Source organism: Falco peregrinus, chromosome 1 (genome assembly GCF_023634155.1).
Source record: "Falco peregrinus isolate bFalPer1 chromosome 1, bFalPer1.pri, whole genome shotgun sequence".
Taxonomy (NCBI): Eukaryota; Metazoa; Chordata; class Aves; order Falconiformes; family Falconidae; genus Falco; species Falco peregrinus.
In genome coordinates this window covers 10,203,555-10,230,667 of record NC_073721.1, presented here as the reverse complement: position 1 = coordinate 10,230,667, position 27,113 = coordinate 10,203,555, and the positions used below count along the sequence as shown (strand labels likewise).

At 40.9% G+C, this 27,113-nt stretch overlaps 1 protein-coding gene across 2 annotated transcripts in view; it reads left to right on the top strand.

Moving 5' to 3' along the window:
• Nucleotides 1-26,907, top strand: part of ZCCHC24 (zinc finger CCHC-type containing 24) — a 116,545-nt gene extending 89,638 nt beyond the window's left edge. Inside the window, exons 3-5 of one of the 2 annotated variants that reach the window (XM_055797832.1) lie at nucleotides 9,822-9,986; nucleotides 18,930-19,044; nucleotides 20,289-26,907. In XM_055797832.1, the coding sequence (XP_055653807.1) occupies nucleotides 9,822-9,986; nucleotides 18,930-19,044; nucleotides 20,289-20,359 (351 nt within the window). In that variant the 3' untranslated portion in view covers nucleotides 20,360-26,907. The remainder of the gene's footprint in view (nucleotides 1-9,821; nucleotides 9,987-18,929; nucleotides 19,045-20,288) is intronic. The other variant, XM_005243562.3, reaches the window with a different exon arrangement.
• The last annotated feature ends 206 nt before the right edge of the window (nucleotides 26,908-27,113 follow it).

Genomic DNA, 27,113 nt, shown 5'->3' with positions numbered 1-27,113 from the left:
TAAAATATCTGTTGTATCAGGTTGACCTTGCTATGGGCTACAAATTTTTAGGATAGAGGAAAAAGCAGATAATGCTTTAGGATGATGCAGTTTCATTTGGAAACTAGGCAAAGGAATTAACGCTATTTTCAGATATATGAACGATGTCAAAGTTTTTAGTTGAAATAAAATCATTATTTATTGTAATTGCCTCATTAATGTCATCAGAGTCCTACAGACCGCTCTGTCTCAGAAGAAAAAGTACCTTAGCATAAAGCAGCAGTTCCTCCTGACATCCCTGGCCATTAACAGACTGTGTTTCTAACGAACGAGCAAAAGTAGCAGATTCCCAGGTTGAGGTTTCTCGGTAAGATGACTGAGGCACTGAAGTCCCTCCCAAAGTACTTTCAGCAAGTGTAGCCCAGCAGGTATATGGTGTGGAGGAGAGGCACAACAGGTCCAGATTTACCAAAGAATAAAGGCACCAAAAGATATAGATAATCATACAGCAGGATTTTACAAAGCCACTTGAGCAGCAAAGAAAGCTATCTCCCATCAGCACCTACAGTCCTCTATACTTCATACAGGCCCTTTCTCTATCTACTCCCCTTTGTACATTCATGCCAAAGTTACATCAAGCTGCACCCAGCATAAGATTAAGCTACAGTAGTTCATGAGGAGTAAGCACAAAATGTTTTGCTAATTGCCATGTCTGCAGTTAAAGCTCCTGTGCAGCTTTCATGAACGGTTCAAACAGAAAGCCAACACTATTATTCTGCATGTTTGATGTGAAAAAAGTATCAGGTTCTCAGCTGAAACATCAACCAAAAAGCAACACAAGCTCTACGGACACCACATAAATTGAGGAATTCCCTGATCCAAATCCTCTCTTGAAAATTTGCTTTACCCAAATAATGGCACACCCAGTCTAGTCTGGCCGGTCTTCTCAGGTGATTTCTTTACCTGGACACTTAATAAGGAGGGAAATACTATCACAGGATCTATTGGAGATCTGCAGCTGCATCTCAGCATCACAATCCAGTCCAAATCTCTTCAGGTTGAGATTTTGTCTAAGCACATCTCAGAAAAGCAATGAAGCAGAAGGCAATATCCCACATTTGGAACAGGGCTTCAAAAGCACCTGCCCCTCACCTAGATTTGCAATAAAATGACCTCCAGTGACATCTATTGGCTTTCCTATCTGTTTTGCCTCTGGAGGGGTCCTATAGGGAGGCAAGGGGGCTGCCAGAGCTACTCCACCGCATTTTGAAGGACAGAAGATCACCATATTCAGACCTGTCAGCTCATGGCTACAGCAGTGCCCAGCTGTGCCACATCAGCCCTGGGAGAAATCTGAAACTCACATGAAGTCATCTGAGGTGGGCCAATTAAACAGGTCCAAAAATATGAGTCTTGACCTCAGCTTGGAAGAGGTAGTACCTGATTATAGCAAGGGTGTGACCCTCGCTGCTCCAAAACTCTGATTCCAACTACTGAAAAAAATGCCAATATATTTAATACAGCATGCTACCAGAGGAGAAGGGGGAGGGAGAGAGGAGGCAGCTATTGCCATTGTATGTTTTCAAGCAATGGATGAAGAGGGACAAAAGGGTCCACACATCAGGAAACTATTAAAATGAATACATTCCTAGTTTCTTCATAATTAATTCAGCATGGCCAATTTTGTATCAGAGAAGGGGAAAGAAAGATTTCAACCACTTCCTTTTATCTCAAGCTGTTTGGAAGAATATGATCTTGTAACACTGAAAAGAAGTGCCTCACTGCATCCCAGCAGGCGACTGTAATTTTAACTCTTCCACATGCCTAATTTGCTACGTAAATCCCTATTTTCTGTATGACATACAATACTTAAATTATACAGCAAAGACCCAAGTTCATTTAGGCACTACCCATCCCCACTCTCTAGCCCCACCCCCTTTTTTACTTCATATTGCATTAAGAAATACATTGAAAACAGTTTTCACTAGACAATTCCCTAAGAGAATTTTTTTCAGGATGATTGCTTCATTTATGCGAGTTAACATTTGGTTCATATTTTGACGGTTATCTTCACATGCATAAGAACCGGAGACCTATTCTTTCCCTGTTCTTGAAATTGTAGGCTCTGGGTTAGGCCAAGTTACGCAATACTTTCAAAAGAAGATTCATTAGGCAGCTATTTATATGCTCAAGTAATTCCATTGTTTTCAAGGTCCTACAGGAACAAATGTATTAAAGCTCTGACTGGCCACAAGTATAGACAGTCGGTTTGGGAGCTCTTTCACAGTCATTCAACAAGCAAAGAGTAGCACGCACAGGTAAAACAAGTCCTTGAAGTACAGTTAACCAAGATAATTATTTGCAGCTTTCCTTAGTAGAAGATTCGGGTAGGGTTAGTCGAGCTCTGTGGCTCTGAAAGTCTACCAAACACATTAAACACTTGATCGTTGTTGCCCTGTATGTAACACACAATGTAACTGAATATGTAAGCGCACCATTTGAAATCCTAAAACCTGGAAAACCTATGTGAACATTCAGCAAACAAATAAAATACATCTGAGGTTAAATAGGAATGTGAATGCAAGGAGAGTTTCACCTACTAGTAAGACTCCACTAACAAGCTTCGTCTAGAGAGACCATGTTTCTGTGCAACACTACGCACCCACATTTTTCTTCTATAGAAGAATTGACTGAAAGTTTTGTGAGTGTTACTTGCTCGGTATCTTCTAATAGCGCTTAGCTGGCCCAGACAAAGTTCAAGGTGCCTGCATGCTACACGAGCTACATCATCATACGTAGCCCAAAGTGATTACACAGTGCCACAAGAACAGCAGAAGCGGCAGGGAACAGCAGAAGGGCTTCTCCCCACTGCATCTGAAGAGCTGAGGTACGGTCTGATTGCATGGCTTGACCAAGACCAGACGGAAAATCTGTTAGGGCTGCATACTCAATCCAGGGGTTGGAAGTCCACCACCAGCCCTGTCACCACATTACCATTCTTCCCAGATACTTTCCTATTACACCACTTGCTTATGTCAATAACTCCAAGTCTTTTTTTATTAAGACAGAAGCCTATGAAAACAGCATACTATAATTTAATTCATGCAGTTGTTTTCTCAGACTGTATGGTACTGAGCTTTTACATGTTTTCTATCACCGTATTAGCTGCAGAGTGATGACTAGGATTTGCAAAGAAGGAAACCCACACTATCAACTTCTCTGAGCATTCAGTGTTTAGTAATTGACACATCAGATAGTAACTAATATTTGGCAATTCCACAAATATTATGCTTCAGACTGATGCAGCACAGAAATGAGTATTATATTTATTGTCACTGGAAGTATCAGGAATTTAAACCACTGCATTCATAGAAACAAGCTTGTTCTTCAAGGCAGTTAAAGCCTAAGGGTGGTTGTAATGATCAGCTCCATCAGGCATTTTGTAGCAGAAGAAAAGCCTTTGTTCCAAAAAGCATGGCTGGGATTCTGAAAAATCTGCAGACCCAGATTTTGATTTAAATGTTAGAATGTTTGCCAAGCCAGCTTCTTGGATTTCTAGACTTTGATCAGCATGTCCATGACAACCATGCCTATTGCTTTAATCATTATCAGAAACCATGTGCGTGTTATTAATAACAAATTCTGCCAAATCTTTCTCTTGGTTTGCCATTGTGGAAATGAGATCAAAATTGCAGTTAACAGACAATATGTTGACAACATTGATTTTTTCAAAGCAACCAAAAGCTGTATACTCATATATTAAAATGACAAACATCAAATTGGTCTTCTGCCATTTCAAAATTTACCTGTAAAAGTTCACTGACACAGCTTAATAATAGATAATTTTACATGTTTCCCAAAGAGTAAGACTTGGGGAGTGAAAATGTTTTTAACAGCAGAAATAGGGCATTTGTTCAAGCAAAACAGACTAACGTTATTCTGGATTGCATGCTATACATGTTTTGTTTAATGCTTTTCTCTGCGAGAATTTTGTTCCATTCTGAACACTACCCTGCTAGGAAGGCACCGACTGCAGGGCCAAGAAAGCAGAGGACTATGGTGATGCTCAGCAGAGGTACACGTATGAAGATGAAATAAAGAAAGAAGAAATGCGTGTGGGAGCAAACTTCTGTATACACTCGACTGCGAAATTATCTTCCACATAAGGTGACTGAATATACTACTAGCAAAAGCACAGTACGCTGTGAGCCCTGGAGCAGCAAGCAGACGCACAGAGAGCCTGAACAGTCTTACCTGCTCCTAATTCTACATTTCTTTGGGAGGTCAGTCCTCAGCTCCAGCAATTTGTTGCCTCCTTTTCCCCAGCCCAACAGTCCCCTGACAGCAAGCAGGAAGGCTACAGTACAAATACTGCCCTAGAGAAGAGGTGCTGAGAAATCCTACCAACTTTATCAGATGCCTGACTGTAATAGTTTCATTATTTAGGACCTCGGTACAAAGCCAACTCTAACCCCGATTAGGTTTTAAGAGCAGAAATACTACAAGTGTGAGATTCCAGATCAACAGTAACAACTGATGAGCTTTAACCGCCTTGAAGAACAAGCTTGTTTCTATGAATGCAGTGGTTTAAATTCCTGCTGCTTCCAGTGACAATAAAAGCCGTACAGCAGAATCCCCACAGTCAGAGGCTGAAGTAGCCCTAAGCCTTGTGATGGACAAGGCACCTAAGAAAATCCCAGCTGAGTAAAACACATACTGGCCTCCTCTGTTAAGCTACACAAACAAGTTTTCACGTTTCCTTTATTTTTCAGCCCTGCTCAGTTATAGTTTTATTTGTAGTAAGTCCTTAGTCTGGACTATCCAATACATCTAAAAATCCCATAATATCTGTTGTTCAGTAAATCAAATAGAAGCTTTTGTTTAAATAGTAACGCTGTAATGAAAAGTCTGCTTTCTGACAGTTTTCCTTTAACTAACCCCGTAGCAAGACTTCTCATCATATCACTAATACACAAATCATACTAGAGACAAGAAGGCTGAAACAAAGCATCAATTTGGTTTCTGTATCCCCCAGATGCTCTTCCTATATTGCATGTATTAATTAAAGATGTAGCGACAGTTCATTTAAATACCTCAGAAGGCTCCAGCGTCACACATCAGCAATATCATACACCAACAACACGGACTACAAACAGCAAGGAAAAATAGATCAGCTGTGTTATAATTAATTTCCTAAACATGTAACCTCTCTGTCTATTCTGTTGATACTCAGATTTAAATGAATGCAAAAGTCAGGAAGGACAAAGAAAAAACTTGACTGATGTAAGGATTCCCTTTTATGTGCCATTTTGGCATAGGCACATGAGTGTGTCCTTGTTCTCTACACAGCGCTGAGAAGGGTCAGAGGACTTCAGCAAATTTCCCAACACTCTATAACTTGGTGCAGAGTCAGGACTAGAATGCCAGGACACCCAGTACGCCAAACCAGCCCTAATACATTCTTTTTATTTTCTAATTGAACATTTGGGTACACTATCATCATCATTAATGTTTCAAAACTACGCATGTACAGTAGCGCAAAATAAGAGTGCTAGGGGTTTTTTTAATGCCATCTTCTAGTTGTGCTTACAACAGGGAGTGTCGGAGGGCTCACATTTCAAAATAGAATCCAGCCCTCACACTCCCACTGACCACTTGGGAGCCGGTCAGTGCATCAAGCTGTTGTTTGCTGTTATCACTTTTCTGCTTTATGTGATGAAGCATCCTCATAAGCACACCCTTACATTGCTCTGCTAGGAAGGGGATCCACCTACCAGTGTCATGTGAACTTTATCTTCCCCCGTACTGTGTGCCTTTCAGCTGCGTAACACAAACTCGGGGGAAGACAGAAGTAGTATGTTGAATAAATTGTTCCTTTGCATTTCACTTTGAAGGACCTCTCTGCCTCGTGTTGTTTATAATGAGTCTAGTTCTAAGCAGGGCATTTGTGTGTGTGTGTGTGGAGGTGTTTTGGTTTTGCTGACTGTGCAAACTGAAACTTTGTGCGAATTGTCTAGGGAAAGCAAAGAGTCCTTTATTGTGTCTGTCACTGCCAAGTGATTTGGCAGATTCCTCTGTGAGATGCACAATCCCATAGGTTGAAAGAGAGCTTGGCTGGCCAGTGACCAGCAGAAAAGCTCAACTTAAACACTTTAAAAATCTTATGGCCAATTTGTGGTTTTGGCTGAATAAAGGGAAAGGATGAAAAATAGAGGCAGCTGGGTGTCAGCGAAGGACGGAACATCGATGTCATTTTCATTGCTGTGCCACACAAAAGTACTGGCTTCATACGTATGTTGGATCTAGCTAAGGTAAACACGTGCACTGGCTGGGTAAATCTGCAAAGATGGTTTCATTTGTCTTAGCATCTGTCTGGAAGACCAAGGTGTATCAGCAAGGTCCTTTCATTTGACTAACTGCTAGTGGACAGAGTACCCAGCCAGGGCTTTTGCAGAATCCGTGCTGCTTCCTGAATCCAAGGCGAGAGGGAGTCCCTTAGGTCCTCTAATTACCACCACCAGCCCAAGGCTGGCTTCAGCTTGTGCCTGAGGACCACGAGGAGGGAAGGGGCTCTGGGCCGCCACAGCCGCCAGCCCAGGGGTGCCTCAGGGAAGGACGGCTCTCCCTTCTGCACATTGCCTCCCGATTTCCAAAGTCAAAGCAGCACAAAGAACCTGTTGTGTCAGCCACCTGGACACTGAGAGACATGTCAAAGAATGGCTAGATTCTGGTCCTTCTAGAAAAATCTGTTTGGTTTTAATCATCCCCAAAGGCCTGCCTGTCCTGGCTGCATTAAATAACCCTTGAAATGTCGGAGTGAAGATACGTACAGCTGTCGGAGAGCCATACAGTCACATAGCAGGAGAAATGCTGGGAGCTTTGGTTTGATAGAGTCTGCCTCTCAAATCAGCATGTAAACCATAAAATTGTCAACCCCCCAGACTAAAAGAATGCTGAAAACTTAAAGACCTTGACACATTAAAGTTTGTAACCTAGTTTGAATGTTATTTAAAGTGCGGTAAAACAGAGGTCCCACCAAGCTTTTGCAGCCAAGGGTAGAAACCGCACCAAAGACTGCCTGAGCCTGAAGGCAATGGGACAACACGGTAACAACAAAACGTTTTGCCATTGTGAATAGGGGCATATCTTTGCCTGGTTAACTCAGAGGATAAAGAAACCCTTATCTGCAGAAAGAGTAAGAAAAGATAATGCTTAGTGACCTAAACACCAACCAAGGTTTATTATTAAACACCATTCAAATCAAGCCAGGGTGAGGAGGAAGCAGGAGATTAATAGTTTAAACAAGGTAAATGCCCCATTTTATAAAATAAGAGACTTTAGGTTAATACCAAAGGACAAAATGTGTCTTCTTGCTCTTTTTTGGCACTTGGTTAAGAAAAACCTTTGGTGAAAACAGTTCTTGCCCTCCAGCTGGATGAGTACTAAGACACCTCTGTCACACAGCGACCGGGTGCTGGAGCACCCTGCCGAGCAGGGCTGGCTGCTTCTGCGCCAAGGAGCAGGCTGTTTCTTGGAAATGTTTACGCAATTCAACTGCGCTGCTGCTGAAGCCACAGAGACTTAAAAAAAAAAAAAAAAAAAAAAAAAGGGAAAACACCCAGCCTCAGACCTCTCAAGCCATTAGTGTATCTCACTCAGGTTTTGCCTTCTACCAAATACTGTCAAATTTCTGTTTTGTTTGGACCTGAAGGGTGGAGGGAGCTGGAGAGTTGCCTTTGCTGCTGTCAGTGCTTCCTAATGATGTTTCTTACTAGACAAAATGAGCTCGTTTGTTTGAGAATCCAAATTCCCTGTGGGGCACAGTTTGGGAAACTGAAGATATGGGAAGGAAAATAATATCTGTCAGGGCAAAGTATAAACATCCATAAAGCAGAATAACGAAACACCTACAGAGAACGTTGTAGTTTTGCCAGCAAACTAATTAAAATCACTGACAGGAGGGAGCTGTGACAGCCGAAAAGTTAAAAATAAATCAGAAGTTTAGTCTAGCAATTATAAGAGGAAATTACCGCCGGAGTCAGGGCTCCTATGTTCTTTTCCCAGTTCTGCTTCCGATTTACTGAGCAAATTGGAGAAGAAAGATTTTAAAAGTAGGTTCTAATTTGGAAGGCCTCCGTTCCTGATGCCCAGCTGTACACACAGAGGACTTAACCAATTAGCATCTTCAGTTCCCTCCTGTGCGTTTGTGAGGGCAGAGCATTGCAGGGCATTGGCATCTTCTCTGAAGTCAGCTCCCTGATGTGGAGAAACCTGCAGTTACCAGCCCGCTCAACATGCCCATCTCTGAAAGTTCCCAATCTGTGAATTGTGGCTAGTGCAACATATGGCTGTGGGAGTCCGATGCTTAAAAGTTCTTTATGGCTGCCATAACATATTGCAGTGGGAGTGTTATGTGTAAATACTGTTTGTAAACATTTACAAGACTTCTCAGAAGCACTCTGTCTCCATAGTCAGCGCTATTACTTTTGGAAATAATACACTCTGTGACCTGCACATTTTCTGAAAGGACTGCCTCTTAGCAGGGGCAATGAAGCTGCATTTCTAGGTCTGACTGCAGGAGGAGTTTAAGTAGAGTGCAACTGAAACTGACAATCAGAAATAACTTGTCTGCTGTTCAATAATGTAGCCCCAACTGAAGCTACAAATAAAGCAATCTGTGACACCTCAGGAGGAGGGGGAATGTCTCTTGATTGTAGGAGCTTTCTGTACACAGGGTTGCTGTTCAATTCCATGAGAATTTATAAATGAAGAGAGTATGTGGCTCCTTCTTATACTGACCTGAGTTGTGCTACAAAGTCCTCAGAGACACAGCCAAATTAAGTGTCCAGAATAAGGATGTCTCCGTAAATTGACCTTTTCCTGACCAATATACAGTTACAGTCTCCCATCCTTATCAAGGGACACCATGGATGAGAGGATTACACTCTGGGTGGCTGCCAACACTCATTTAGTCATGGAAGTCCGAATGTTTCTCATTATACCAATGGACTGTTTGGGTTTTTTTTTCTTTTGTGCAATAGTTCTGTAAATATGTGCATCCTAATGTCAGCTTCATTTTTGCTTTGAGCCAGAATATTTACAGTGGCTTGTCAGACTGAGTGTCATGAAGCAAATTATTATAGATGTTTGCCTATTTATAACAGAGGTTGCTACTGCATCTGATCTTTTAAAGAACAATATTGCTATGCACGAAAAATAGACAATGCTGTGCACTGATGCTACAGAAAAAAGAAAGAGAGAGGATAGAGTAGGTTTGGTGTCGTCCTCCTCTTCTGCCCACCAGTATGCAGGGGGTAGTGTGCTCAATGTTCCTTTCCGTCTTTCTCCCACAAGGTTACCCTGGAGGTAACACAGTGTCCCCCATGTCCACCAGCCACGGGAGCTCGAGTCTCAGAGCTCCTACCAAACTCAGGTCTTCTGCCAACCACCTCCATTGACCTGTGTTTTCACATAGAAAGCAATTTGGACCTACACGCTGAGAAATCATACAAGCCCCCGAAACATAAACAAACCATTTCCCAGCATGATGAGTCATTTTACTTTTCTAGACTTCATGTGGGATCCTTAAGAATATATGTTCAGTGTCACGAGTGTTACAAGTCATCTTGAACTTTTGAGTATTTCTTACAGAAGTAACTCTCAGTACTGTTAAACTCTGGCTTCAACATACGAACTCTTCATTAAGGGAATATGACCTTCATGTCTGCTGCTGGTACCTTTTGCCTAAAGTTCCCTAATAAAAAAAAAACCACCCTTACTTTCCTACTACCTCTCCCACACCCCTTTTTGGTCATTCATTGCTACCTCCCTTTGTTTTGTAGGCTCGTCCAAAAGGAGAAGGCCTGACACCATACCAGGGCAAGAAACGCTGCTTTGGTGAATATAAGTGCCCCAAATGCAAGAGAAAATGGATGAGTGGAAACTCCTGGGCTAACATGGGACAAGAATGTATCAAGTGCCACATTAATGTTTATCCTCACAAACAGGTAGGAGAAGTGCAGACCTGCTGGCATACAGGCTTGGAATTAGGAACGCTCTTGACTTTGCAAAGCATGGGTAAGACTTACAGAGGACTTGACATGGACTACAACATGCCACAAAAAATTGTTTCCCTGACGAGATGCTGTTGTAAGTCCTGGAAATCAGAACTGCTGTCATCAGAACTGGAAAATCTGAGTGCCGTATTTTTCAGTAAAAATACCTCCCAAATCTTTACCTGCCTTTATTATAGAAACAGGCTGTGGGGCCTTATAATCTGAGATGGAGTAAAGCAAGTTTAGCAGCAGCAGGGCTCCTAGCTCTTCTGAAGCTCTTCATATTTACCCCAATTTAATGTTTCATTCCACTGGTGTCAGTGGAGTTACTTCCCATGCATACTACTTTTTTCACCTGTTGAAATAAGATTGAATTTGGTCAAGGGCCCTTGTCTATTTGTAAAGATTAGTGATGAAAGAACAATACTAAGATGACTCCTGCCTACAGAATTCCTTGGTTAATGACAGTAAAACAAGACAGCCTGGTTAAAGACAGGTTTCTCAGTTTCCATAATACCAAGTGATGCCCCAAGCAAAGAGCTTCGAAGAAAGTCTTTTATTAAGCTGAAAGGGTCAAACCTAGAAAGTAGCTCTGCCAGGAAAGCTGCACCTGCCACCCTGCCAGCCACAGCTCACGTGGTACACACAGCCTTTCCTGCGCCCTGCAGATTGCAGTCGCATCTATCCCTTGAGGTAACTTCCTGTGTTTCCAGCTTACGATGGTAAAAACTACTGTCAGCTCCTGCTTGTGTCCCATCAGAACCGGTCACAAGCAGTCAACCAGGTCAGTGGTGTTTACTGGGAGACAGACAGACCAACTGCACAAGCTTATACCCCTTGTTTCCCTGAGAAACCAGGCTACAGACTGGCTGTCAAAGCTGAATTTTCATGCAGAAAGTCACTTTTGACAACCCCACGAGAAATAAATTTGTCCATCATAGAAAAATTTGGGAGCAATTTCATAATATTGCAGAAAATCTTTGTGGATGGAAAAGGTGAGAATTATTTTTAAAGAGTTTGGGAGGTGTGATTTGCCTCAGGTGTAATTTATCCTAACTGAATCTCAGTAATAAATAGAGCTGTGCGTGGGTCAGGTTACCTGCTGCCCACTCAGAGACCGCTCAAACCGTAGACAGATCATTTGGATGCAATAGGTGCAAAGGAAATTCCATCATGAGCCTTAGGTGTCTCATTAGTTACCTAAGTGCTTGCAAAATTCCTATAAAAACTCTTTCCATGGGTTCATAAGGAACACTTCATAGCATTTCATGAGATTTTGGAGGGGAGGGTGTCAGGAGAAAAAAGAAATCCTAGAGAAGGATACTGTGACTTTATTATGACAAAAAGGCTGAGGAATATTGAAATTCATTGCAACAAGCAGGAAGAGGAGATACAGAGAAGTTTATTAAGCTTTATCCCATGCAGGAATATCAAATCAACTGTATTTCCTCCTCTCGTATACACATGCATATTCATCTAATCCTAAGGGCAAGATTTCACTCAGTTTTTACAGCAACATTGCATCCCAATATGCAGCCAAAATACTGGTTTAGAATTGCTAGTACCTTGAAGCAACATGGATTGCGGTTAAAATGTAGTGTTTGAAGCCTGCCACGCTTGTGGCAGAAGCTTTGGTTTAAACTTGACATACTTTACGAGATTATCATCCCTTCTTTCTGTCATGGAAATTTTTCTACTTTACAGCAGACTTGTACAATTCTCTGGCTGAGCCAGTGAATATCTGTGTTTCTGTTGGCCAGCTGAGATGTGATCCATTCCCCTTTCTCTGGGCTAATGCCACTCTGATTCCAAACCTGAAAACAAGAGGTCATCTTTAGAAACTACAGACAAAACTGACGGGAAACTATATTGCAAGTGAGAAAAAGGACCTCTTTTTTTTTGTGGAAGCATAAATATGGAAGGAAAGCTAACAAATTTTCTTTCACTAACTCACATGAGAATCTCGAAGCTTCCAAGGTCTCCGTTTCCTTGCCTTCATTTAGACAGCTTGTATAGACAATTGCATCAAAATCCAGATTGAGCAATGAAGTCATTTGTCGCATGCATGGAAATACAGTCTTGAGGATGAGAGAAATTACAAAACCCTTGATTTGTGACACAAGTTTCTAAATATTTACATTGTTCTTTTAAATTCTATCATTTATGTTACTGTTCAAAGGATCTCAAGAAATTGCTCTAGTGGTATCCCATCCACACTATACAAGAGGCATTATAGACATGGGAATATGTACATTTTGTAGTAAATAGGGTTTACAAGTAGTCCCTCGGGCAGAGTTGCCGCTTTTGGCAGGGCTAGAGGAGTCTAATCTGCATAGCAGCACTAAAGTCAAAGACATACTGTGGAAGGGTTGCAGTCTACAGTGCTTGCGTAAGCTGGGCTTGCCTTGGAGCCAGTTACGTAGTGTTTTCTGGGGAATAGTCGCAGCATGTGCAGTGCAGGTGTCCAGAGCTGACCACCATCACTGTGTTTCCACACCATTCCCTAAGGACACCATAACTTAGGCTGTGGAAGAGCTTTGCTATTATCTCTCCATGTGTTTGTGCCCCACCAGTAGGTAATGAAACTATTTGAGATCTTCAAGACAAGAGTGTGTTTCAGCTAGGCTTCTAGATGTAAATAACTTGCAGCCAGTCACTAGTGCCGTTTCCCAAAATTTGAACTTACAACCTCGAGCCGAAAGATTTTACGTCCTGTTGTCACTGCCTCACCTCCATCGGCTTCTATTTCTCAGTGTCACTATCACCATTCTTTCTAGTCTTTTTCATTCTTCCAGAGGTGCCCTGTGCTGCTTCTGATTAAGCATACCAGCAATAGCCAGACAGTAAAGAAAACAGCATCAGTTCACACACAGAGCCAGCAGCAAAGGAGAGCTGACAGGCTGCATGAGGTCAGCACTGCTTCTTGACAGAGCCTGGTGTTTGCTAACCTATACATGTTTTTTGTCCAAGCATCCAGCTCCACACCACACTTTCTCTAACGTTCATCAACATTTATCTGTGCAACGTTATTCTGCATCATTTTGGAAAATATGTTCTACCCAGTCACCAGTACTCCTACACTAATTACTGTATTTTGTAAAAGCACAGTGAAAGATAAATGTAATTCAAAGACCAATACTTCTAGTTTGAGAGCTAAAGCACACAAAAAAAATCTTAATGTGCACATAAGATTGTTTTAGAAGGTTTTTTTAATTAGCACTGCTACCCCACTCAAATGTAATTTCCTATTTATTGTTTAGATTTTGATTCCTTTTGTTGACACCTACCATAGGAGAGTCCTCATTCATGTTTGAGTTCCTATGCACGTCTAGAAGTTTTTAGCAATCACTTTTTCCCCTCCTCAGTGCATCAGTGAAAGTCCTCAACTAATTATGGGCTCTTACTGCCTTTATTTTATGGGACCAGATTATTTTCACTGTCATCTGAATCTTCCATTAGACAGTTTTTCCAACTTAAACAACTCACCTAAGAAAATATGCTGCCTCTCCCCAGAAGCCATGTTTCTCTTGCGGCATTTTAATTCCATTCAAGAAAAAGAAATCAATGTTGCTGTTTTGTAGCATCTATTCTTTCACTGTAAACTCACCATACCACGTGATGTGGTCACAGTACAAGCAATCCATAAATGGATTTCTTTCTTGGATTTTTTTTCCCCAATTTAACAAAACCCAGATGAGCTGGCCAGACAGAAGTCTGACCTCCATGCAAGCTCAGACAGTATTTACCTCTAGTGAAAGAAATGATTTCTACTTCCAAACAATCCTGTCAATATTTCTTCTCTGCAATGTGTTGGAATTCATCATCTCCTTCTCCTACTCCTTACCCTACCATTTGATAAATCTATTATTGTGAGCTAACAGACAAAAAAGATATCTTGAATATTATTAAAAAAAAATAACGGTCATTTTATCAGAAGATGAATATCAGTGTTCATTCCTCAACATTAACTATCCTTACGTCAAGTTACAAGAGCCTTCGAAACCACAAGATTTACTTAACTGCAAACAACTCAGACCATGTCTAAAACCAGTCAGGTGCCACATTTCCCTGGTGAGGGCTACATTCACAACAGTATATACAGCATGAAAACTCATACCAGGTCAAGTCAGCCTCCCCCATTCCACATCTGGTCCTGGGCAGTAGAGGACACTTACAGGAAGGTGTGGATATGGACAAAACCAGCAACCACCTCCGAGGATACATTCCCATCCTCTGGTATGGCCAAGTGAGTATGTGTATTCCCAGTTCCTCACCAAATAGATCAACCTCTACAGAGTCTATTCAGTAGCTGAAATATAACCACATAGGCCACCAAGCCTTGCTATGTCATCCTCAATATTGGAGATGAGGATGCTTTTGTCCAGTTAAGGAGAAAAGAACTGACATCCTTATTTCAGGGTTGCTGGATGTTCATTGCAGTGAGTTAGGAGTGAGTTCTCAATTGCCAGGCTTGGCCTTCTCTCCAGTCCTCATCTCCATCTCTGTATCTCACCTTTCCCAATTGCTTTCTTCTGTCTGCGGACTTTTCAGTCCTGTAGGGCTTGTCCACATCGCCTCACAAGGGATGGTTTGTGCCCGAGTACTCCCAGGCTACACTGCCTCAGGCAATAATACCACAGTACTGCAGATAATAATCTCCACCCTGGATAGCCCTGGGGTCGCCATTCAAGCACATATGCTGAGCCTGTGAATGGCTTGTGCAGCTATGCTCAAATCTTGATTTCCTATGCATACCTTTCATTAGTAGGTCCCTGGAGAGGAGAGCAGCCACACTTCCCTGCCACCTGCTCTTTGTTCCTGGAGGCTCATTTCACTCCAGGAAAAGATCCCGTGCCAATTCCCCATAAGGGAAGACTCAATTCAGCCCTGTGCTCTTACTCCACATACTCTATCTGTGAGAATGACTTTTTAATCTCTCTGGGGCAGGAAAAGTCTTCTCAGCAATTTTACAGCTGTGTATATACTTCAGAGTGCTCTATAAATACAGCTCTAAATCTCTGCACTTAAGAGAGATGATGGAGCATGTATCACAAGGAGTAACACAAGAGCCCAATAGCAGGGCTGCTGGCGTTCATTCCTCAACTCATCCACGGCCCAGGAATCAGGTGGCTTTTGCTCCTGAGCTGCAAAACTATTCCTTCTCCCAAGAAAGCTCAGCATGCATTTTTGTTTTCCTGACTGAACTGTGCCACTGTGTTCCTCCTTTTGAGTTTCCACTATGTCCCTCAAGTGGTAGGCCTACCCCTGGGAGCACTTACACAAATTCACAGGACATGGGGCAAAAACTGGAGTCTCATTGAGATCAAGCCCTGTTGAGGAGTAGGAGACTAAAGAACTACCCTGATGAAGCTGCTCCATGGCCATTCCAAAAGTAGTTTCCTAGGTAGTCACTTTAGCTGCTCTAAACATAAACAGACATCTCAGATTGGACTTAAACCTACCTCTTATTCTTCCAAGGCATTTGGATTTTGTAGTTGTTTATGCTCCTTCTTACTCGGCTCCAGCAACAAAGCCAGTCCTTACAGCCATTCACCAGCATTCCTGGCACTGTAACAGCCCAGACACCAAGCTTTGAATTCTCATTTTCTTTCCCTGCCCACTCCAGCAGCAACATCTGCACCTGTGGTTGCTTCCTGGCTGGCCTCTTATCAAGGCTTCTTCTCTGATTTTGTGGCTAACTGCAGTGCTGTTTGTGATGACAGCTGTTGCACTGGTGCAGAACCAGCCATCTGGTGACCGACTTGTCCTCTTGGACACTATTTTCTTCCAGCTGTCAGGACTTTACTGTTGGACTGGAAATAATTTGGTATGTAAATACATTCTTCATGATTTCCAAGCTATTACTTCCATGGGCCACGCAGTGGTCCCATCACAATTGCCATAGCCGGGTGCATCCACAGCCACCTCTTTTCTCTCAGTATGGGGAGGGATCGGCCTGATCACTCAAGCCCAATAAACTTTTCAACAGTTTCAGGCCTACAAGTATGATCTTTTGACTCTTTAGATTTAATTAACCCTCCCCAGCACGCCCATACTTGTGTGTTCCAGCAGTGGGAATACAGATCACCCCAGACTGCTGCTTCTCTGAACTCTAAAAAGAGATTTTTCGCCATTTAGCTCATGCAGTTATCATTCATTCCTAGCTGGCCTGTCCTAGAGGCATGCTGCTGACAGAGACTGCTTGCCCTGAGCATCGCGCCTATGATCTGCAGCCTTCTTATCACTGCCTCTCAGATCCACAGCAACAACTGAGGGCCTTGTTAATGTTCCTTGTTCCCCCCAAGCAGACAGAAAAGCAGAGGGTCTACTGCTCAAGAATACGCATTGAATTTCCTTTTTCCCCAGCGCACCATTTTTTTTGTTGGACTAAAAATTTAGGAATTCATGATAGCGTGTGTGTCTTGAGGGAAGTGTAGCTACCTGTAGCTCCTTAAGACTGTTAACCTAACAGTCATCCTGCCAGCTACAGTTGTAGACTCCATTTCTGTTCACATACCTAATCTGTCATTTAATAGTCTCAATCGCCCCATGAAGACCTGAGGTAATGAGTCCAAAAAATTGTATCTTTTCTTACATTTGAATTTTGATGCAATCCTTTACCCATCAGTGGTGCAATCAAATTGTTCCATTCTACAGAAAAAAAGTCAATCTTTAAACATAAACCATAAGCAGCCACATTATTCCATTCTGCTTCTTAGCAGAAGCAATTTTCCACAAGGATGTCCTAGTGACATTTTTCTCTGACACCTAACACTTCATAAGGGTGAGCTTTTTGTTTTGAGGGTTTGGGGGTTTTAACTGACTTGGGGGGAATGCAGAGTTCATTCAGTACATTTAGACTGAGACAGCAATAGCTTAAAATCAAAAGTTAATTTGCAGGACAGGAATTGCTATATAAATTTAAATTTATTTCAGCTTCATTCCCCTGAGGCAACAGCTTTAGTCACTACCATCAAATGCTTTCCTGGTGGAGCTGCACAAGATTATTTCCACCCAGCAACTACCAGGAGAAAATTAAAGAAAGACACACAAAAACAAGAATGTAAGAGTGCCCGTCCCTATAGTTTTTACTGAAAGTATGGACTGCCAAATCCTGGATGCTTGCATTTAAAAAAAAGACAATGAAAATTGAAGTATTATATTTAAGCTCTCCATTTAATGGAAAAAAAGCATACCTTTCCCAGAGAAACACAGCAGGATTTTCTGTTGTTTTACAAGCTCCATTTCACCTCTTTCTAAGGAAAGGAATTACTTTTTCAGCCAAATAGCCTGTCCCCTTCTCCACACCCTCTCCAAATGCATGGCTGAGTTTTCATGCTACTGACCTCTCAGTAGCAGCACGGAACTCGTGCAGCCTCCTCAGCTATTCAGATCTTCCACATAATTCAGGCAGTCCCTAAAACTAAGACACAGCATGCAACAGCCTGACCCTGCCCCCTCTTGCACCAGCATCTTCTCCTTCCACCACACCAAAACTGGAGGAATTGTCCTAGGTCAGCCTGCGCCAAGGAAGTCTAACCTTGATGGACACACGGCTCTTTGGCTATCTCATGTCCTATCCTTTTAGCATGGCGTAAGAAAGGTCACAAGGCTGTGAGATTATTAGGGTCCTCCACAATTAGTATCCAGACAGATAGCAGTTGCTTCTCAGGGTGTTTGAAAGGATTTCTTTTTGCCTTCCAATAAATGCTTGAAGACAAAACAGCAAATGGACATAAGCTGGGACGTCGTTTTATGCAAGGGTTGGATTGCAGTGGTTTTGGGACAAACCATGCTAGCACGCTACCAGTTTCGAAGCCTCAGCCCTTTACCAGCTCACCAGCAATGTAATCCAGGCTCTGTTGGGCTCACTCCTTCCAGCTGGACCTTGGCAACCTGCTTCCCTGCATTTGTAACCCCTCTATCCCCAGCCTTTGTGTCGTAACACACTGGTAACAATAACATTTCTGAAATCAAAATGCTTTGCAGGCCAAAAAGCTGAGCTCAATCAACGCAGGGGGAAAGCAAACCATGGAGAGCTATTGTTTCTGAAAACCGTCCAAAAACTCTTGGCGCTTCAAGACATTCCCAATGTCCTTTGCACTATTTCCAGGAAAAATTATTCCCAAGGCCTTGCGTATTAAAAAAAAAAATCTGGCTTATATCAATAAACATGATAACTGCTGTATTTTTTCTCTTTAATCAGAGCACAGCTAGCATGTAGAAGCAATCAGAGCCGAGTTGAATAGCCTGTCTTAAGTGTAGCGTTTCAAAACTCTCAAATTCTCCAATGAGGAGCATAAATTAACTCCTGGGACTCCTGAACCTGAGCACCATCTTTGACTACTTTTACGTAACAAATTCTTGAAGAAAATTTGTGGGCAGATGTTGGTGGAACAAGTAGTAGAAAAGGCAGAAGGGCAGTTTTTCTGCCCAAATAAACGTATTCAACTTGTCTGTGTTGTGGCAGAAGCACTGCCTGCACCAGCGGTTGGGTTGCAAGCCCAGAAACAGGAGTGCTGGTTCTGATTTCAAATCCTAACATACTGACTTCCAACAAGTCATTCAAAGCTCAGTGGGGTTGCAGCAGGAGGTTAAAGGATTTAGAGAAAATGAGGGATCTGTCTGCCTTCCTTACCCTCTACCTGATGCACTGAATCCAATTTGCAGTTAAATACATAGCCTGGGACAGATGAAACTTCAGGCAATATCATGGGTAAGAGCACTGAATCTGTAACAAACCACTGGCAGTCGCCACCAAATTATTCCCATATATTGTTTTTACTAGCTGTGCAATATAATAAGAGTGTTTCACTTACAATCCAATACAACCAAGCAGGAATTTGCAGATGACCCTTGTTCAGGATGACATAATATATTTTTGTCTCATTTTAGCTATCCAGAAAGCTGGAAAACCCTTCTATTCTCTGGATTATAAGCTCTTCTTGCAGCATTCCACAGCAAAAAAATAAGTTTCAAATGTCTGTTCTTCCTGTCCACAGGGTCTCAGGTGGGTGGCTTTGGAGTTAAGAATTTACAAATAAAAACTTAGATGATTGGGTATACTTTAAGATTTTACAGTCTTTAGGATTTAGCAAAGGTATGAAAAGATAAATGGTCATAATTTTGTAATTTGTATTTATCTATACCCTGCTCCAAGAACCATATTTTGAAGAGATAAGCAAGAGTCTGGCATCCCTGTGAGAACAGTGAGAATCTTACGGCTTGTTTGCACATTTCACACCACATGCTGTCCCTACCACAGTCCCATAGAACAACCGCTGTCTTCATGGGAAGGCACTGTGCAATGAAATGCTCTTTCAGGTACATTTCACAAAAACAGGAGAAATTATGGGTTAGGGAATTCTGTTTTTTCAAACAAATGGTGCACTTTATGATGTTCTACCTTACGTCTCTATCACCTCTCTACCTGTTAAGACTTTCCAAATGCTTAACCTTACTGAAATATTTAACATGGCTATTTTATTTTGAGAACTACTGTGAAACCCTTTACATATCATGGAAAATTAAAGAACAAAGTCTTTTGTTTTGTTCTCTACTAAACCCAAAGCAGTTTCAGTCCCTTCTTTAGCCGAATATACCTCCTATCTCCTGATTTCACAAATATTATTAAAAATGCATCGTCAATTTATTACCCAGCTTCAGGGCAAAGGGTTGCATTATGAGGTTGGTTTTTGGTGGTGGTGTTTTGGTTTTGTTGGGTTTTATTTTTTATTAAAAGCTTTGCAGCTGCTCTACTTCAAAAATTTCAGGCTTAGAAATACGGGACGGAGTATTGGGAAAACCTCATTTAGCTATGTAATAGTTGTGCATGGTTAGGACAGTTTTCTTGTCATAGGAGCTAACCCCTGCCGTCATTGCTGGGTAATGGGATTCCCATGCTTGACGTGCTAATGCCTTTGGGACAACTCAGTCACTGGAGCCAAGAGAATAAACTCTTCTGTGTTAGAGCTTTTATAAATATAGTCCCCAATTCAGTCTTTCAGTAATTTACCTACAACAAATTTACCACCACCTTTAGGAAGAGGAATGACATTAAGTTGAGTTATATTATCCAAACCAATGCAGAGCTCAAGAGCTGAAAAAATATTTCATCCCTTCAGGAAAGAAATATGGTACCTTTATAATTGCTAGGAGGAAGCTCAGTTAAGCATAAAAGTAGGCTTCACATGCATAACAGAGTAACAGTGACAAAACCTTGGATCTAATCCAATTTCCTTCCCTTTGCTGCAGAGACCCCTGGAGAAGCCGGACGGCCTGGATGTTTCAGATCAGAGCAAAGAACATCCCCAGCATCTGTGTGAGAAGTGCAAAGTTTTGGGCTACTACTGCCGCCGTGTGCAATAAACCTTCGAAGTGGCCTCTTCCCGTCCCCATCGTCCTTAAAGATCCTCTGGCAGCATGCGATCAACAGCAACACAACAAATCAAGATAAAAGCTAAAATAATTGCCAATATTGCCTACCTAATAATAAGCCTTACCATTAATAGAATGTAACATTTCTCCTGTGCATGCACATACATGCAACAGGTATTTACAGGACTACAATTTGTATACATACATATATATGTGAATTTATATATATGTACACACACATATATAAAGTGTTACTGATAGCGTTCACAACAGAACCATGGTTGCAGGTTCTGCTGATTGTTTACACAGACCCTATATCAAGGCCAGGTGAAATGAAGTACTATTCAACAGGCAAGGTATAATATTCACAAGGAATATATGTTACATGTATGGCTTTTGCAGAGGTTAAATAACTGTGGGGCCACCAATTGCAAGCACTCACCCACAACATGAACATTATTCCTATTATATGACAAGATAAAGGAAGATGAAACAAGCGATAGCATAAAAGAAGGAAAAATACTGTTTTCCCGGTTTTAGAAAGTCTGAGTTTTGCGCTACTGATTTCTTGGACTTTTTCTGTTTGTTACCATTGCTTGGGCAGGGCTTAGGCAAAATCGTTTTTGCAGGATGTGGCAAAAAAAAGTGGATAATTGTTTGAGGGTGTGGGTTGGGTAGAAAGGGAATGCCATAATGGAACCCAGAGCATCAGGAAGCATTCCAAGAGGATTTTGGAGGAGACAAAATTGGCTTGCTTGAGTGACTAACAGATCCTTCTCTTGTCATATAATCCCACTAAAATGGTCCCTGCATGTGTATGGGTCATTCATTAGGCCACAAGCACACTAAATTTACTGTGAATAAGGGGGGATAAGAATACTTACAACTGTCCTGGAAACCCTTAATTGAAAGATTAGCCAAACTTACTATTTATAAAAGTTTTAAAGCCACTTCCAGGAACTATTTTTATGTCCTGTTTTCTACTGTACAAATTTGTTATAATATAAAACTTGTTAGCCATAGGGGTGTTTTGAGGCACGAAGAACACTCTATATTACCTTCCCTCTTTATGTCTTCCTGAAGCACCTACATACCTGAGGAGAAATGTAGGAGTTCTATTTCATTGCCCCATTTCAGGTTGAACTTTGTGCAGGGACATCCTGCTGCAAAGCAGTATCTCATCAGGGACTGGGAAATATCGTGAACTGAATGTACCTCGAGATAGTATCCTGCTTGTATGGCTCCACAAGAGTACATTGGCAAAAGGACACAACAAGCAATTCACTTGCAGCATTCACTAAAAAAATTACAGGGATACCCTTAGTTTGAGGGGGTTTTATTCAACTATTTTTATTTTTATGAAGTTTCCTTTAGAGAGACTGATTTGTGTAAATGATACTTTGTGGAAATACTTTAAACCCTAAATAACTTGATATGAATTGAATTTGGTTTTGGGATTAATTCCGTAACACTAAGACAGAGGGAGTTTTATGCCAAGTGATAGCAGGATGTTACCAGTACGTACAGTCAAGCTCTTGTAAAGCAAACTGAACATTTAGAGTTTTCAGAGCATTCGTATAGAAAATGTGAAGCTCTTTACCAATTTGCTCTAGGGTGAAACTTTAGCCATTTCCCTGCTTCGCAATAAACAGGGCAAAATTGTTTCTGCTTACTCTGGTGGTAGCACCATGTACTTATCTTGCAAAACCCCAAGTGACCCAGCCTACTGCTCAGAGCAATGGATAAACAGTGGGACTCCTGGCTTCTGACCACGGCTCTTTCATTAGCTCCCTGATTCTGAGCGAGTCACAAGATCCTTCTGGACCTCAGCTTCCCCAGCTGCAAAATGGGGATAATAATACTTTCATTACCTACCTCACAGGAGAGTTGTGAGGCTTACTTAATATCTTTAAGTGCTTTGTCATCACTGGATGAAAAGTGCTATGTAATGCTGAAATAGTATTAACTAAATTAATTATTTTGAAACCAGTTTTGCCCAGTTGGCAATTCCATTAACTAAAATAGCTAAAAACAATATTATTGAAGGTTAACACTAATAACAGTTCAGTTGCCTCAGTGAGGATACAGTTTTAGCGTTTTCAAATGGAAACGCATTCTTTTACACAGACTCAGAAATTACCTTGGAGGCAAACGCTCTAAACAAGGATACTAATCTGCCCATACCAATAAGAACAAAAAAAAATACACAGCCAGATCTAGGGGTGGATTTTCAAAGCCTGACCTCTAGCATTAATCTTGATAGTTTGTTTCAAGCATGAGTAATTTTGGAAGAGCTGCGTACTAAATGATTATTTTTTCCCTCTGGAGCACTTAATATAGTACGGGGGGCGGGGGCAGTGGGGGAATCACCTTGATGCTTCACATCCAGCTAAAGGACATGTAGAGAAACCCCCTTAGATGAAGATAAGGGAAAATATTATTTTATTTTCTCCTGAAATTAAGGTGTTACCAACCATTTTTTTCTGTGTTGAAATAATTTCCATCTTATGATAACCACTAGATGAGTAAAATAGCACATGCCTTGCTTTAGCTACATCAATATACAGCACATCACCAGGTTCTGAACAAGGCCCAACTAAAAGATACCATTATATGCAATTGTCTCTATTTTCATGCCAATGCCCTGTTAAAAATTGTTTATCCAGATTCAACACTGTGGCAATGCCTTCAGCTTATGGATTTTGAGGTTGTACTAAAAATACACATGATCTACTTTAACACAATTAATGTCTGTAGGTATAGAATAATAATTCTTAAGAGCATACTTAACCACAGTTCAATATTTATACCATTGATACGTTCCTAGGCAGCAGAGATGAAATATTTAAGTAATTTTTAGCATCTTTGAAATAATGAGCAGGAGAACAGATTTTTCCCCTGCACTCATGTTGGAGAAAAACAAACAAAGAACAAAACGCACAGAAAAGCAAGATGCAACACTGCCGTAGTTTGTACTGCCGAACTCAGAGACTGCAAATCCATCCTGGTGCGGGATGTGGATGTGATCAGGCCCTGGGCACCCCAGGGCTGGAAGCAGCTTGCTTGCCTTGCTATCCCTGACAAAAGTGGGGTGAGGAGGGAGAGTGACTGGGGGTCCCTGGAGAGCAGCCACAACCCTCTCTCCCCTGCAGCCGCGGGCCTAAACTCCAGCTTCCCCTCAGCCGTGTGGGGCATCCCCTTGTTTTCTGTCCTCACTGCACAGGGCTGAAACCTCGTTTCCCTAATGAGCTGGTGCCTGGGAAGGCAGGAGCAGCAGGCTTGTGCGTGGGGAGTGCTCCTCTGTCTCTCCCTGCGTGAGGTTTGCTTGTAGGATTATAGCATTCAGCTCTGGGCATTTGCTTCATGTTTGTCCGTATGTAGTTTGTGGGTTGCTGTGCATAAGTAATGTACAATAGCTCATGACTGTTGGCTTTTAGTTAATGGCACAGATCAGAAATTTCTTTAATGTTGATTTCAAAAAAGAAAAAAAAAGATTGATTGTAAGATGTAGTTTTCTTCTCTTCCTCCCTCCCCAACCACAATTCACCTGTAGACCTAACTAACTCTTTCCAAATTGGAAAAACCTTAAAAATTCAGATTTTTTGACTTGTAAGAAAATTAGTTGATTTACCTTTTAGATTTTTCCAGATGCTTTCTGATGTTTTTTTTTTATCAGCTGTGCATTTAGAACATCACCTAGTAGTCCTCGAAGGCATTTTTAGACAGTCTTACCAGAAGCAAAGTAAGCATCAGTAAAAAGATTTTTGAATCAACACAGGCCTGCCTAAGCTGACTATGCTTTATGGGGGTACCTGAGAGAAATTTGGCTCTGTGCATTTATTCGGCAAATCAGGTTTTGAACCTCAGATGTTTGCTGTTGCTTGCCTACCAATCCATCCATCTTTTTTGCCCTCTTTGGAGATTTTTAAACTTTCATTTATTCCTTAAAAAAAACAACCAACCACCAAAAAAACCCACCAAACTAATCATTTGTTCCCTCAGTCAGAACATTTCACATGGAATTTGTCCTTGGCATTGGCACTGCTCTGGAGAAAACTATCAGTGATTTGAAATGCATGGTGTACATTTTTAGCTGCTTTAACTTGATGTGGCTCCAACAAAGGTGTCAAGAATACTTCATTTAATGGTGAAGAAGAAAAATCCCTGTAGTTTAACGGGTGGCCCCATTTTAGCCAGTTTCTACTGCTGCTACCATGGACATAAAATGACACCACATAAGCAAGTTTTGAGGCCTTTTTGTCTCAAAGTTGCTTCTTAATTTCAGACAAATACACAAGAGTATATATTATTTCTGAAAATAGGTGTATTTCAAAAGTTCCCCATTATATGGGACTTAGCTTGTAATCTAAAAATGTGAAGTTACCTATGTCTGAGAGAAGCCTTATACCGAAAAGTATTCTCTACATTTTACCTTTTTGTATGATGTGAAATTTAGATTATACACGGGTTCCATACCTGTGACGGTCTAGCAGTTATTCCAAAAATGAAAGTACTTAAATTAAAAGTTAAGAGCTTTTGTCAATGTCAGACTTCATAGATTAGTTCTCTCTTCTGCAGTCACGTAGAATTTTTTTTTTTCCTAGTATGGATCCTGAGAGCTGTCCACTGAACAGTATGCGATAAATCATCAACACGTGTTTTTCAAGTTAAGTGAATTGACATACATTTTCCACTTGCCTTTGCCAACATATTTTAAAATATATGATGGAACTATCCCCGTAACAACAAAAAAAAAATCATTCTTTAAGATATCACTCCACTCCCGATTGGGCTTCAACCCGTCATCTCTTTCCTATCTGCAAAACCACTGCTGTCCATTCAGTTTGCTATGTTGCTGAAGTGCTCAGAGGGCTGTTTGAGATCTTCAATATAGGGATGATGGTTTGTGTTTCTAGGATAAAATTCAAAGGGACAATCGTGTGCAGTTACTAGCTATAGATGATTGATATAAATGTTTACCCCTGTATGAAGTATTTTACAGTTTTACTTGCAGATGTGTATTTATCTTGAGTTATACTTGACATAGAGTTTCTTTCAATTTTTTTTTAATACTATGTGTGTATTTTGGAAACCTTTTTAGATGTTAAAATTTTTGAATGGTTACAAATATTTCTTGTAATACTGAATTGTTTGTTATCTTATCTGGAAACTCTTTGCAGTAACTTTTTTGTATATATTTGAGGGCCTTTTTAAAAAAAGTATTGTTTGTTTTTTGGGAAAAGTTTTTTACAATTTGGAAGCTTTCAGAAGGGCCTTCCTCTCAACTAGGATACTAACAGAGGTAAGAGTTTTCTTAATTATTTTGCAGAACTAAGGATGTATCCTCAAGAAAATATTTATGGAAGTAATTTACTTTTTTTTTTTACAATGCTTTTGTCTGTATAAAGTATGCAACAGAACTACATTAAGAAGGAAATATTGTCTACATAAAATATTATATGAAAGTTGGTACATAATTCTGACAAAAAACCTTGCAATTCTTTAAGCCATATTGTTTTTGTTATCCTTGGATGAAAATATCAGTATTAAGTAACCAGTATATTATTCAAGTGCTTAGACTTATATGAAAATGCTTATACAGTTTATTTATGTGTATTTGGGGAAGGATTGCTAGAAAAAGCTATCACTAGACATATAGCAAGTGAGGAGCAAGTAACAGTATACTGTCACTTTATGGCCTTGTGAGAGACACAGAAGATGCTGAAAGCGCCACAGAGACTTGGCTTTCAGCAACTCCGAAGCACAAGCGTTGGGTTTCAAATAGTGGTTCTTTCCCATAACCAGAGGGGAAGAGAGTTGGTTGGGACGCTGTTTGACAACTTGACTTTCACAACTCTTTGCAGACTGTGAGCTCAGCTATGCAGTTATCGGCTACAGCAATAATATCAAAGGACGTAAGAGAAAAGGATTGAAGTAGTTTATTGTAGAAGTGTATGTTTATTTTAATTAGAACTCATAGCAATATAGAATATGCATGTGCACGTATTTGAAGCATTTTTACACTTTACATTTCATGTAGTTTGATTATATTATGAAGGATTGGGGTTTTAGTTTGATATTTTACCATGCTAAAATGGGAGGTCTGCCCAACCCTGTACTGGATTCTTGTTTCCTTTAAAAGGTTATTTAGTACAGCACTCACTGCATCGTGTACTAGTGCTAAAACTAACACTGTATCTTAGGAATTTCTTCAGCTTTAAAAAAATTAACCTAATTATTATTACATTTGTTTAGCTGTACCCACTGACCTTGTCAGATTCAGTTGGCGATTTGTATAATTTCTTTTTCTGTAACTGTTAATAAACTTGTACAGCTAAAACAAACAAACAAAATCTATGGACAAAGGCCTCAGAGGTGCCAGTTCTGCTTCAGCAATCAAGATGACAGCTTGTTCATCTGGTGACTGTGTTGCTAAAGAGACTGTAAAACCTCTGTTGTGGATTGTCCATAAAATGGCATTCCGACATGTGCCTTATTTGCTGGATAGTATACAGCTTTCCTCTAGTATTCTAGCATTTTAATGCTGTATTAAAGTACTGCAAAAAAACCAGTGAAAGAGTGATATGGTTTTCTTGAACGTTCCTTCCTTTGAAGTTTTACTACCAGCTGCGCTGGGTTCCCAGTTATGGACCAGCCAGCCACAGCCTGGTGTTTGTGGTGCAAACCTGCCCCAGCATAACT